The sequence below is a fragment of the Arachis ipaensis genome, chromosome B2, assembly GCF_059453495.1.
Source record: "Arachis ipaensis isolate K30076 ecotype BB chromosome B2, ASM5945349v1, whole genome shotgun sequence".
Taxonomy (NCBI): Eukaryota; Viridiplantae; Streptophyta; class Magnoliopsida; order Fabales; family Fabaceae; genus Arachis; species Arachis ipaensis.
Window position 1 is genome coordinate 109,206,950 of NC_142437.1, and position 14,175 is coordinate 109,221,124.

Sequence of the window (14,175 nt, forward strand, 5' to 3'; positions counted from 1 at the left end):
AGGACGATTGAAACGTTAGGGACAACTTTAAGACTCACCCCAAACGTTAGGAACAAAAACGATACTTTACTCTTAACTTTAATATATACCACACCTTTATGATTAAATCTAGAGATTTTCTTTGTGTAAATATATAATCATAAGAGAAGCAGTAAATGCCTAAAGGTATACAATGTCATCAGAGTTAATTAAAAAAATTAAAATGATTGAAATGCTCGGAAACCAAATAATTATAAGAGGAATGCTAAGGTCAGCAATTTTGTGATTTGTAGCTATCAAATAGTCATCAATGATGATTTTAATGGTGTAAAATGGGTGTGAAATTTCATCCAATGGCTCACTTTTCTTTGCTGGTTATATGCTGGCCAGAATTTAACAAAATTGCTGGCCCCTAGACTTTTCCTAATTATAATTGTCAGTTCCAGATCACAGTGCATATAATCACTAAGTTCAATTAGGGGTTGCAATATGTACCCTATCTACGGGTATCCAATCCGACCCCATCCGATCGGGTAAGGTTGCCAATTCAATCTGTAGTGGGTAGGATAGAGTGCGGGTAGGGTTTTTGTGCGGGTCGGGTAGGATGTGGGTTGAGCCTCAACCCTACCTGACCAATCTGCGCTCTATATATGTTTATGTTATATACTTATATAAAGATATGTTTTAAATGGATGTTGAATCAAAAACCTCTCACTAGATGTAAAAGATCCTTAATCACTAAAAGAAAATCATTAATTGATAATTTAATTTTTTTTACATAAAAATCAGTTTTATTTTAAATTATCATCAAGTTATATAATGATATTGTATATTTTTTATAACCCGCGAGTAAGATCGGATACCCACAAATTAAGAACGGATAGAATTAAGGTTGAAATATTCTCAACCTATAAGTAAAATTAGGGTTAGATTTAAACCCTACTCTACCCATTGGCACCCCTAAGTTCAATTGCAACCATATGTACGTGCAGAACGGCAGAGAGAAAGTATGATGAATAATAAATAAATAATCTTTATCAGAAGATAGGAATAATGCAAGGGCATTAATAGTGTAGACCATAATGTACCGATTGTCTCTCTTTTTTTTTTTTTATGGTACATGTGCGTTTGTCGTCTGTCCAAAATAATAAATTATTCAATCAAATAGATAAAATTAAAATAAAATAAATCTCGTAAATAAAATTAAAGAAAATAAAATTTCTTGAAACCACATAGATAATTAGATAGTAATTAGCAAAAGAATCTTTTGGTCATTACTTGGTCAATATGTAAAATATAATAGTTAAAATTTTGATTTAATTCTTAACATACATATATATTTTCTTTTTGTTTTGGGGTGGAAAGTCAATGTTTCTATTATAGCCACCATGTTTCATAATTTTAACAATAATTTGTCCTATAATATATATCCCATGTACTTATCTCACTGTCACTAAGTTTGTAAGCCTCGAGAGGCTCAACATAACACAGTGACATACCAATCCAAGTCAGTGTATGTGTCCTTTGTTGCATGTCCTTAGCTAACTTCTCAAACTCCTTATTCGGCTTCAATTCATACCTATCATCATGATTCATGAATATCATCATCACTTGCTTATCCAAAATATATACACATTGATTATACGAAATCATGTTTGTATTTAAGTGTTACAGGATTTTAAGTGTTCTAATAATTATTTTCATTGTTTTTAATCACATATACAATTTATAATTAAGATTAATGACTAATAAGACTCCTATTTCTAGAAATAAAAGATATAGTTGATAATTTTTTTTAAAGAAATATGAGCAACAATTAAGTTTATATATTAAACAACTTTCAAACGCTATGAAAATAATCAAATAATGATTCAGATCTTGTCCTAGTTTAGACTTAATTAGTGAATCATTGTATAGCATTTTGTCTTCAATATATGACTAGTAGTTTGAAGTCCCTATCCGAATATCTGATCTGGATGCTGTAGTACAAGATCACACATCACTTTCACCGTTCTAATAACCAACAGCCACAAAATATTTACATGCACAATTGCATGCATGCCACCACCACTTGCATGGTGTTCTGAAAACTGAAAAGCCTCCACACGTGCATGCATATACACCTTCTACGAAGCTTCCTTCTTTTCCCTTCAATGGTAACATGTTCGTTATTACCATGTCACACTCTTTCTTCTTGGCAAGCTTAATTAAGAATAAAAACACAAGTCAAATAGGTTTTGATGAATAACTTGTTTTTTTTTTTCATTAACGAGGGTTAAAATTTATTTAGGTGTTATTTGGTTGTTAATTTTTTTTTATCTTTTAATGTATTTGATAAATTTTTCTCGTAAAAATAAAAAAATTTAAAAAATAATTTTTTTAAAGCTATAATTTACGTTTTGTTAATCTTTTTATTTAAAAAATATTTTAAAACGTAATAAATAAAAAAATATTTTTATATTGTTATCACCAAATATAATTCATAAATAAAAAAAATATTTTTACATAAAATATTCAAAATTTAAAATATTTTTATTTTTTAAAAAAATATTGTAAAAAAAATATCATTTCTTAAACTCTAAACCTAACATTATTTTTTAATAAATTAAGTACTTATTTGAATAAGTTTTTAAGGAAAAAAAATTTTAATGATGATAATTTTTTTATTTTTGTTAAATTTTATAATATTTTAAAGATATTTTTATCATTATAAAAAATGAAGATTAGTTTTGTTAATATTTTTGTTAACATTTTAAAAAATCAGGTCCAATTTTAGTAGATTTTTCTTTTGATAAACATAAATTAACTTTAAAAACTATTTCCTTAGATATTTTTAAAGAAATTTTTAATTTTCAAAAACTACAATTACATCTTAATAACCTTTTTTATTTATCAAATTTTTTTATTTATCAAATACAAAATAGAATGTTAGTATCCATTTATTTTCTTATTTTGAATTTGTTTGAGCGTCATTCTCAAAAAAAAAATTTTAATAATATTTTTTTAAAATATCTTTTATAAAAATAAAAATAATTTATGTTTAGATATCTCATGTAAAAAAATTTTTTTATCTATTAATTATATTTGAATAAAATAAAATAAAAATATTTTTTTTAAAAAAACAAATCTTTCAAAAAATATGTAAATTATAACTTCTCAAAAAAAATATATTTTTATTTTCTACTACTTTTATTTTTACTATTAAAAATTTACCAAACACACTACAAAAAAAAAAGATCTTATTTCATTAAAAAAAATATTTTTTTTATCAATTTAATAATGCTCAAACAAACACTTTGAATGAATAGAAAATACCAAGGAAAACTATGCTTACACCCACATATGTTGTCCCCGTCAAATATGTTTAAGGTCTCATGACTCATATTGTCGACAGAATACGAACTTAGCCATAATGCAACAAAAAAGAAGAGGAAGGATAACATAATCTTAACAATGGCAACTAAAACTAAGAACATGACAATTAGACAAGCCATAAACTGTGACACGATTTACTCTCAGCTTAAGCTAAACTTCAAAATTGTTAATACGAGCTAGGTGTGCAAATTAAACTACAAAAACCTCACTATGACCACAGGAAACTTTGTTAAGGGTCCAACCTTCCAACTTCCCACCTCAATGTGTTCCTCAGAATGCTTTACTACTCGTTTCTTTAATCAAATTTTTACTTTTTCATCCATCATTATCTATAGGCTTGATGCAATATACACGGGATCCGAGATGCTGCACATCCAAACCTGCCTTCTCGCAACCATTGAAGAAAAGCTGTTCGTCTTCCTTCCCGATTCGACGTCTCCAGCTCATTAAAAAGGCTGGCCATGGTAACACTATACCCCCTGCTAGCACAAGTATTCGAGACTCGATAATAAAGGAAATTTTGAAGGAGAAAAACTTATGTGCTCCTAAAACATAATTAATGCATGTTCTCAGAACATTCATAACCACATTCTTGATATTCTACTAACTTGTAGATGTAATTTTGAAAATGAGTGATTGTGAATGTTACTAGAGCACGCATTAAATGTAATCCGGGAGCATGCAAGAATTTCTCATTTTGAATAACTCAAGTTGATTGAAAGTGTCAACAGCATGATACCATCATTCTCTGGTGGAGGAACCACTTTCCTATCCCTTGGCTTGTAACACTTGAGAAGAAATGAAATGGTTTGTATCAAATTTGCATACTGTTTAACATCTGCAAGCATTTAGAATTGTGAGAAACATATTTCATGATATTTTGTAAACGATATAAAACAATTCTAAATTAGATCTATGTTAGTTTGAGAGTTACCAATCTTGATATTTCATGAAATGATGAAAACTCATGGAACTCTGCTAGGAAGCATGAATATAACATGCAACATGGATATTGGGACATGGCAATTTTGTAAAAATGTAAAAATATAAGACACACTGGGTTGGGGCATGTAAGGAAGGAAAAAAAAAACCAACAACAACAACAAAGCTTTGTCCCTCTAGGTGGGGTCGGCTAAGGAAGAAAAAAAACATGTAAACAATATTATACATGCATAATATAGTCTTTTAACATAATGCACTAGCATTAAGGAGAGAAGCAGAAAATCCACAGTTCAACCATGTCAGTAATGGCTCTATTTCCAATATATCTTCAATTGGATCAAGATTGATATATGCAGCTAAAGAAAAATTCCAGGATTCAATAGCAATTTTCTTCCTTTCCTAAAATCAATAAAACATAATTTTAAACACTTCTTCCTTTCTAAAAAAAATTCTCCTACTTGACGAGATGCAACTTTGTTTAGATATCCTTGAAACCACCATACACAATAAGGTCTATGCAAATTAAAATTAATACATGTTATATTATATATAATTGAGTAGGTAACAAATTAATGAACCATATTTACTTCAAGCTCAAAGCATAAGCCATCAATGAAACAGGGTCATGCTTTTAGTTCATAAGTCAATAAGTTTAGGATAAATCACTTTGTAATATGTTGAGTACTTGTTTGTTTTTCTTTCTTTCAAGCTGATATATATTCACTTTCACCATTTTTTTACCATTGTCCCATATATCATATACCAAATACAGAATACAAGTATTTGTGTCATAGATTTCCATCTCATCAATTGGACAATGGATATGTGAATTGATTATGAAATCATTTTTTTTTTCCAACCTAGTAAATCTAAAGTGAAGATTTTTTATCATTGCAATTTTTTGTTGATCATCTTTTCTACAAGTGTTCCCCTGTTGGCTTGAATCACAATTTTTTCAGAACTTGTTTCATGAGTTTGAAACTTTTCAACATCACCAATGCAAGAAACTTCAGCAGCAGAAATACATGAAAGATGACCAATCTCATTGGAAAATTCATGACAAAATTTATAATAAATGAGACATCGTGATGTATGTCTATGATCTAACAACACTAATGATATGTAACTTGATTCCTCTTAATATACTTTGCAACAAATACATTCTTAAGACTAAATTCATTATATGCACCGCACAGAAAGTTCAAAGAATATGAGAATAATCTTCTTCAACTAGAAACTTAGCATCTTGACAAACAGAAGCATTATCGATTTTGAGTTGCACAACATTTTGAATTCTTACCTTGATGATTACTTCTTTACATGAGAGTGATATAGTGCCTATCTTCATATTCCACAGTGTCATCAACAAAGAAGACCTTCCACAATTGTCGCTATAAAATTGCTGAGAGGTCCTTTTGAGATTCGGTTCACCCATTAGAAACAATGCTAACACCTTTTAAACTCCACAAAATTTTAATTTATTGAAGCATTCTTTGAACATTTACTTTCTTTTGCAACAACGTCGAACAAGGATGGCGGCGGAGAAAACAAAAATATTGAAAGAATGCTTCAATCAATTAAAAGCTTGTGGAGTTTAGAAGGAGTTAGCATTGTTGTTGATGTATAGATTAATTCACAAAAGTCCTTTGATCAATTTTATGTCAGCAGGTGAAAGTCTTATTTTCTTGAAGTATATTGATGGCACTATGGAATGTAAGATAGACATTATATAGCTCAGTTATTAAAGAAGCACTCATTGAGGTAGGAGTTTAGAATGTTTTACAACTCATAACTGATAATGCTTCTATATGTAAATTTGCTAGTTGTTGGTTGCTCATATATTTTGAACTCCTTGTGTTATGCACACTTCGAATTTAGCCTTGAAAAATATGTGCTACAAAGAACATAGAGAAAATGAAATTACAGATGTTGAATGATGTCTCATTTATAGTATTTTTATCATGAACCATTCAATGAGATATGTCATCTTTAATGTGCACGTGATACTAAAACTTCTTCCCATTGCTAAGACATGATTTGCATCGATCATAGAGATGTTGAAAAGGTTCAAACTACAGAACAAACTTTGCAAGAAATGGTGTTTAGCCAATAGTAGAACACTTAAAAGAGAGGATCAATATAAAATTGCAACTATAAAGGCTTCATCCTAGATGATTTATGGTGGGAAAAAATTGACTACATAATTAATTCATAGCTCCAATCTACGATATGCCTCTAAGTGCAACATTGATGCTCTCACTCTTCATTTGTTATATGATATGTGGTACATTGATAGGAAAGGAAACATCACCTATTTATAGGCATCAAAGAAAGAAAAGATAGAAGTATCCAACATTTTACAAATTGTTTATTGCATACACTTTGATAGATGAACTAAGAGCAATACCCCACTCCATTGTATGGATCATTCTAAACCAAATTAAGCTTCTAGTTAATTAAATTATTAAATTTTAGTGTGCGTGTCTGTATGTGTGTGTGTCTATATATATATATATATACATTCATTTTAATTTGCATGGATATTATAATGCTATAATGCAAAGTGGTTTCAAGGAGTTCCACATAGAGTTGCCCCTCATCAAAATGAATAGGTCTCTACAGAGAGGAACAAGTGTAAGGAAAAAAGTTGCTACTAAATTCTCTCAGGGATCTCGTATGTATTTTCCAACTTTGGTTCAATTGGAGATAGATGGGAATTAGACTCAATATTTTGGTGGTGAACTATGGATCTATTGCCCCTCTTCAAAAGCTAGGACCGAAGCTTCTTATGCAACCGAGTTTTTCTTATGCTTAAACGAATTGGATCACATATTCATTCCAAAAGGAGATTAATTAAATGCCTAAGATTGGGTATATACTAATCTTCGACTCCTATCAAGGAGAAGTGAAAACTATATACAAAGAGCTTCCAATATGTGGGACATTATAATGGATGATAGCAGTTTTGACCTTTGCAAAATTTCAAATTCATTGGATTGACCTTGAAGCTATAGTGTTCGTAGATGACAAAGTTGGAGAAGACGAGATTGCTATTTTTAATAATTGCACCTATTTATGCAAATATATCTATATCAATTATATGTCATTTTTTAGCATACATATTATTATATGTTGTATCTGTGCTTCCAGGGTTCTAATTTACATGTTTATTAGTTATTGCTGAAAACAGAAGTTTTCATTATCCGCCTTGTGTATCAACTAATTCTTGAGCTATACTCCATAATGGCTAATTTCACTATTTCAATGAAGTAATATTTTATATAAAATCAAAAATAAAAAGAAAGAAAAAATAAAAAAGAGGGAGGAGAGAATCTTACACAATAAGATATCACTAGCAATGATCAGATCCCAGTCAGGATCAGTATTTGGAAACTTTTCTCCCCAAGTATCTATAAACACAAGCAAATTAGTATTTCTTTAAGAGCAACTAAAATGAGTATTAAATGGTATGCCAAAAAACTTGTGAAAAAAAAATCAGATTTGACAATGACCCAGAAATTTTAATTAACATAGTATATACAGGTTCTCACTTCTAAAGATGGAAAGAACGGAATTTCAAGTGCTTTCAGGTTTGATGATCAAGAAAACATATCATCCACATGAAGGAGATGGCAAGAGGTAACAAGCACGTTTTGATCTCTCTTCATATGGATCAAGTTATGCTAACTACATGGTGATAAAGATTGCATAACAGATACTTGTTTATCACACTTAAGAACCTAAACTACAATTGATAGGAGAACTAAATGAAATCCTTCTCGGTAGCTAAAAACTAAAGATGACTCACGCTTTATGTGTGGAATGACAGGTATTTCATTTGACCTGCAATTGTGAGCTATGTTATCCTCTATTTCTTGATCAGCATAGTCTGAAGTGGTAATATCAAGATTATACATTTTTCGGAGAAATATAGCCAAAGCACCTGTGCCACTAAAATTCAATAGAAAAGCAACATGAGCCCCAAAAGAAGGATGATAATCACAAGCTCTTTAGTGTATAATTTGTTTCATAAATTTAATCCCCAGACCCCAACAAGGAACATACCTCTGTCATTATGATCATAGAATTACATTTCCATAATGATGGCAGTAAATCATCTTATTAGAAAAGAAAATAGTACAACCAAGAGTGATTATGGACAAATGTAGAGATTATTGCTAACATAACAAGATCAAGTCAAGACCACTTGACAATGAACATTTTGAGCAAGATTTCTACACGTTGAGTATAACTACAGCATTAAACAAATAAGTAAATCCAAGTAATTGAACTACCTTCCCAACTCGATGGCACGACGTCCTTCAATGCATGATCTGTTCTGAACTAGCCATTCTGCAAATGCAAATGTCCCTGGCCAGAGTAAATTTGCATTCAGTTGATGAAAGGAAAATTCTCGGACAACCAACTCCTGGATAAAAGTTAAAGCACCTCAGACCAGCACAATGCAAGCTAATGCTAACAAAATAGTTACAGTTAACGTGGTGACAGAAATATTACATTTGCCGTATTCCTTTTGTAACAAAATTCTAGAAACATAATATTGCAAGCATGTAATGGTAACTTTTGACAGTTGACATTACAGTTGCCTAATTCAGGAGACTAGAACTTCGTAACACATAGAAACCTAATCATGACAACTTTTACTAACCTTTTCCCATCCCAAGTTCCCAACCAAGAACATCTAATCTCTCTCAAACACTAGGCCAACTAGCCTGAAAAAAAAAGTACAACAATGTGACACTGAGATTATCCAAGTAAACAGTGGCTCTTTCCAAGATTACGAAGACCTGACATGGTTACATCATCCTGATTTCCTGTTAACTGAGCATCGAGATTCACCAGATATAAACATTTTCATCTTTTGCACAGTATAACACTTCATTCTCAATTTACACCCTTCCAACACACATCAAGCTGAATTCCAACTTTCCATTAAAGCAATTCTTCCTCATTACCATGGCAAGGTCATAGCATTTTTTGGTGTAACCATTAATATTGAAATTCCATTAGGCTTACAAAACTCTCCTAGCGGTTAGCATAGTCAATTTCATTGAGAATACTCAAACCTAAGATCTTATTTAAAACTGTCATGTGCTGAATCAAGTGGACTAAGCCAACACTAGTATTAATTAGAATGTGATAGCTGCTCTAGCAACAAGAAACTCAAAGTAACCAAAGCAATTTTGAAGGGCTTTGCTAGACAGTGCCCTAAACCCTAAAACACTGGTTAAACATTCCCAGAGAAGAAAAGTTTCATACTTATACCTTACCATTCCAGGAAACTGGTGCTTCCTCTCAACGTAGGTTTCCTGAGTCTCTGATATTGCTTCCTCCCCTGCATTCAGGAAAAACATAATACTCGATTAGGGAGTGCAATGCAATTGTCACGGAAATTGACGGGTGAGAGAGAGAGTACGAGTAGCAGTGTGATCATCTTCTTCGGAGAAGAGTGACGATGGAGAGAAGAGAGCAATTTCCATTTGTTTGTTTGTTGCCAACGCCGATCGGTGAGTGGTACAGTTAGCACCAACACATAGGTATCATAGCTAGGCAGGATTTTTTTTTTTTTTTTTTTGGTGAACTAGCTAGGCAGGATTTAGATTTCACCTTTATGTTTTTCTTTTCTTTATTACAACATCATACAATACAAATAGGTGTTTTTTATTTTAAAATAAATTAATTATAATAATTACCGAAAAATATCTCTCTTTTATTTCCTTCAAAATGAGATAATTTTACATGTATCTCTTTTACCGTGTAAATAAGATAAGACAGGTGAACGCGATACATGTATATCTGATTTATCGGTTTACCGTGTAAACGAGATATACATATGTATTTTTTTTAAATTTAAAAATAATAAAAAATAATAATAATATCAATAATTTAAAATTTTAGCAGGCAATTAGTACATAAAAAATAGCTAGGAGAGATTAAAATGGATAAGTTTGATTAATTAGGGTGTGTTTGAAAACCCGTTAAAAAGGAAGAAGCACGTTTAAATTTCTTGAAAGCTTCAACTTTTGGTTTGACAAATTTTTTTTCTCTTTGAACACAGAAGTGATTTTGCTCCCAAAACCACGTTTACAATAAGCAACTATCTTTACCTTCTGCGTCTTTTTCTGCGTCTTTTTAACGGACTTTTGGACATAGATACTAATCATTTATTTACTTTTTACCAATTTTATCCTTTATTCTTAACATGTATTTTTTAAATAAATTTATAAATAATATATATTATTTATTAAAATAAAAATATTTTAAATACTTCGTATAATTAAAATAAGATATTGAAAACAATTAAAAATTAATTTATGTTTTAATATCTATAAAATATTAAAATTTCATTATCATTTTCTAAAAAGTACTTCATATTTTTTATATATTTTATGTGTCCTCGTGTCTTATAAGATTTTAAAATTCGTATGTTGGCATGTCTTTTGTCGTATCATGTCCTGTGTTTATGTCAGTGTTGGTGCATCACAACTTCAAACTGAGAGATTGGGCCTAAATGTGAGGTCGAGACTCCTTTTGGGTGCTGATGAGAACGTCTCTGTGGAAGAAGTGGTGCCGCCATCCGACTTTTGTATGAAGTGGTTCCTTTGATAGTGGATAATTGTTCTTTTTTATAAGGAAGGTTGTTTAGATATCTCTTCTAGATTAATAAAAAATATTGTAGGAATTAGTTACTTATTTAAACAAGCTCATGTCGCTGTATTCCATCTCTGTGAAGTCGGGTAGATAGTAATGTAAATCTAAACATTGATATTTGTAGAGTGTTAGTTGAGCGTTATTTATTTTGAATCTGGCTAAGTTGTGGACCAACGTATGTCGAGACACCATTAACACCTGTTCGATAGATTTTCGAAGCAAAAGGTTTATGAGTTGTTCAGATGTCACATGTTATCTCTCCAACCATGAGCTCTATGTCTGAGATGTGAATAAAGGGCAAAACATATGAGAGATGACCATTGGACAGCCACTTATCATACGAAAATAACTAGTAAAAATCATGCATGCTCCACTTGAAACTATCCCTGAGCTTAGATGCCTTAGTTATACTTCGCTAGCTAGATATTAGAAGCATAAACTCACACTTCATTGACTAACTACATTTAGCTTGAAAGATACTTTCCAACATGATAGGAACCTATAATTTTTTCAATTGATGGAAAAGTTGCAAGCTCAACTTGCCAAAAAGATATATATCTTAACACAGTAAGAGTCCCTTATACCTAAACTACTCAATCCTCCAGTTAAAAAAATTAAGAACACGTTCGTCAATCTTGTTGTACAAAGAAATTGAAAAAATGACATTGATTTGATAAGGCAAAACTTTCCTACTTTATTCAAGAGTCATCTTTTCAATTCACTAATATATTCTTGATCTTATTCAGAACATTATTGAAAGATTTCCTACTGATTTTGGAACGATTGAGTGATCCGAAGTATTTAACTATATCTTGAGTAAAACAAATGCTAGAAACACCTATAAATAAATCATTCCTCTTGTTCGAAACATTTTTAGAACAAAACATCCTAAACTTGTGGGCATTCGCCTTCGTACCTAAGTCCCTGCAAAAAGTGTCCAGCACACTCATAATCAATTGGAGTCGAGATTTTTTTTTTACTTTATAGAAGAGAATAAAATTATTAACAAATATCAAGTGAGTAATCCGATGACCCCTCTAAAGACAACAACTGGTTCCTTACAAACCATCCTCTACTTTCTTAGCTATGAAGCATGCAAGTTTCCCCATGCAGAGCACAAAAAGGTAAAGAGACATTGGATCCTTTTGCCTAAAACCTCTATAAAGAGCAAAGTTGTTCAATTTATTGCTATTTTTCTGAGCACCAAAAGAGAAGATGATCAAATACAATTCATAACCAAGATGATAATGTGCATTGGAAAGCCAAAACATCCAATAGTATGTTTAAGAAATCTCCAATCAACTTTGTTATAATTTTCTTTTAATTCTATCTTAAAAGCAAGGACTCTATTACGAGATTTGGCCCGTTTCATAAAGTGTAGCATCTCTTAAGTTATGATAATGTTATTAGGAGTTTCTCTACCATGAATAAAATCATATTTTATTCGACCAAAAATATCACAAAAAAACGGGATCAAACAATTGACAAGCATATTAATAACAATCTTGTAAATGACATTACATAAATTAAAGTGTCGAAACTCTCATCACTACTTTCACCACTACAATTATCATTATCACCACCAACTTTCCATGCTCTCAACAAGAACAACACAAAAGGTGGTTCACTCACGCTCAATACTTTTATAAAATTTATACAAATATATAAAAATAAAATTTCAATCAAAATGACTTTTTGAAAAATAAATAAACAAATGCACTTCATATGTAATTAACATAGGCTACATTAGATCAATTTTAAAAGTTATTGATGGGAGTTAGGTTGATTTATCTTTATGATAAGAAATATCTTTAGTCCCACAATTAAACCCTTTATAATTAAAAAAAAAATTAGATGATTAATCACATAAACAACTTATCAATTTACTAACTCAAAAACCATTGTTTTTTTTATAGAAAAACCATTGTCTTTTTTGTCTTTGGATTGTGATGTTACACTAAGGTCCATGAAACAAACCTAACAATAACATGTGCAAAAGGATGAACTTTTTTTTTTAATATTGGGCCGAAAGTAATGTATCTCTCCAAAATGTCCCACGAGGCATGTTTAACATCGTTGTGAGAGGTGGTACCAGAAAATCTGAAAATGTTGACGTCGATCATAGAAAAATGGCATTGTCATTTTGTGCAAAACGTCGTTAACATTTTGTCCTACATGGCTAACATGTGTACACTCTCTCCCTTACTATAGCTTAACCTGAAACTAGCTACATCTTCCCTTATTTCTTCTTCTTCATTGGCTCCCCATTCTCCTAAAATCACTTTTACAAAGTTGAAACCCCTCATCTCACAACAACTAAGAACAAAAGGGCAGCTACTTTACATTAAATACACACAAGTATTGTAGTTCTTGTTTATTATTGTTGATAGTAGATAGTTATTGTAATTTTTTTAAGCTAAAAGTGGTAAAAAAAAAATATTTTATAACTTATTAATATTATTTTGTTGTTGATTATTATTTATTAAATAGTTCTTAGTTGATTAGGACTAGCTAAAAAATTGGATTTATTGTTGTAGATGTAGAAATAGTACTGGTGTTTAGTCTTAGTTAGTTGTTGTTAGTATATATTATTAATTAAATGTTAGTATGTTTTAGTAATTTTAGTTTGATTTTAAAATTTTTTAAAAATTAGAATTATTTAATAGTTCTTAGTATATATTTTTTTATTGATTTAACTTTTATGTTAAAAAATTATTAAAATATATTATATTTGATTATTATTTATGATTAGTATTTACTTTTAGAAATTTTTTTATTTTACATAAATATTAGAAGTTTTTATTATTATTAATTTATATTCTTAGTTATTTTAGTTTTATTTGAAATATTTAATAATAAAACTAAATTATTATTAATTGTTAGTACATATTTTTAGGATTTTGTCTTGTATTTTAATTATTTATTAAAAAAATATAATTACTATAAATAATTTTTAGCATATATTTTTACTAATTTTAGTTTTATTTGGATATTTATTAAAAAAATAGAATTATTATTATTATTTATTAATGCTTAGGATATATTTTTAATAAATTATCATTTATTTTAAATATTTAATTGAAAAATAACAATATTATTAATTATTAGCATATGTTGTTAACTAAGTTTAGTTTTAACTTAAATATTTGTTAAAAAATTATTAGAGTAAAAGACAAATAGGTCAATGAATTTTTTAAACGCGGACAT

General features: G+C 29.8%; 1 protein-coding gene and 1 long non-coding RNA gene across 4 annotated transcripts in view; one reads left to right on the forward strand and one right to left on the reverse strand.

The window, feature by feature from the left end:
- The window catches only part of LOC110267971 (uncharacterized), a 110,981-nt gene that overhangs the window by 22,058 nt on the left and 74,748 nt on the right, over positions 1-14,175 (forward strand). The gene's annotated exons all lie outside the window — the stretch shown is intronic.
- LOC107625745 (S-adenosyl-L-methionine-dependent methyltransferases superfamily protein) lies at positions 3,264-9,956 on the reverse strand. 3 transcript variants are annotated; one of them, XM_016328450.3, is made up of 7 exons: positions 9,734-9,956; positions 9,588-9,652; positions 8,592-8,725; positions 8,105-8,247; positions 7,635-7,706; positions 4,094-4,192; positions 3,264-3,833 (listed from the first exon to the last, which is right to left on the reverse strand). In XM_016328450.3, exons 1-7 carry the CDS (start codon positions 9,795-9,797, stop codon positions 3,670-3,672), a joined length of 741 nt encoding a protein of 246 aa, XP_016183936.1. In that variant the 5' UTR covers positions 9,798-9,956; the 3' UTR covers positions 3,264-3,669. The 3 variants fall into 3 exon arrangements, with proteins under 3 accessions (XP_016183936.1, XP_016183935.1, XP_088359883.1); XM_016328449.3 differs by having other exon boundaries at positions 3,264-3,836; XM_088503757.1 differs by having other exon boundaries at positions 8,105-8,139; positions 9,734-9,918.

Excerpts from the sequence above, each read along its gene's own strand:
- LOC107625745 (XM_016328449.3), bottom strand. The coding sequence starts at position 9,797 with ATGGAAATTGCTCTCTTCTCTCCATCGTCACTCTTCTCCGAAGAAGAT. Across the intron at positions 8,248-8,591 it reads CGTGCCATCGAGTTGGGAAG|TGGCACAGGTGCTTTGGCTA; the intron begins GTAGTTCAATTA and ends ATTGAATTTTAG. Across the intron at positions 4,193-7,634 it reads TGCTAGTGATATCTTATTGT|ATGTTAAACAGTATGCAAAT; the intron begins GTAAGATTCTCT and ends AAATGCTTGCAG.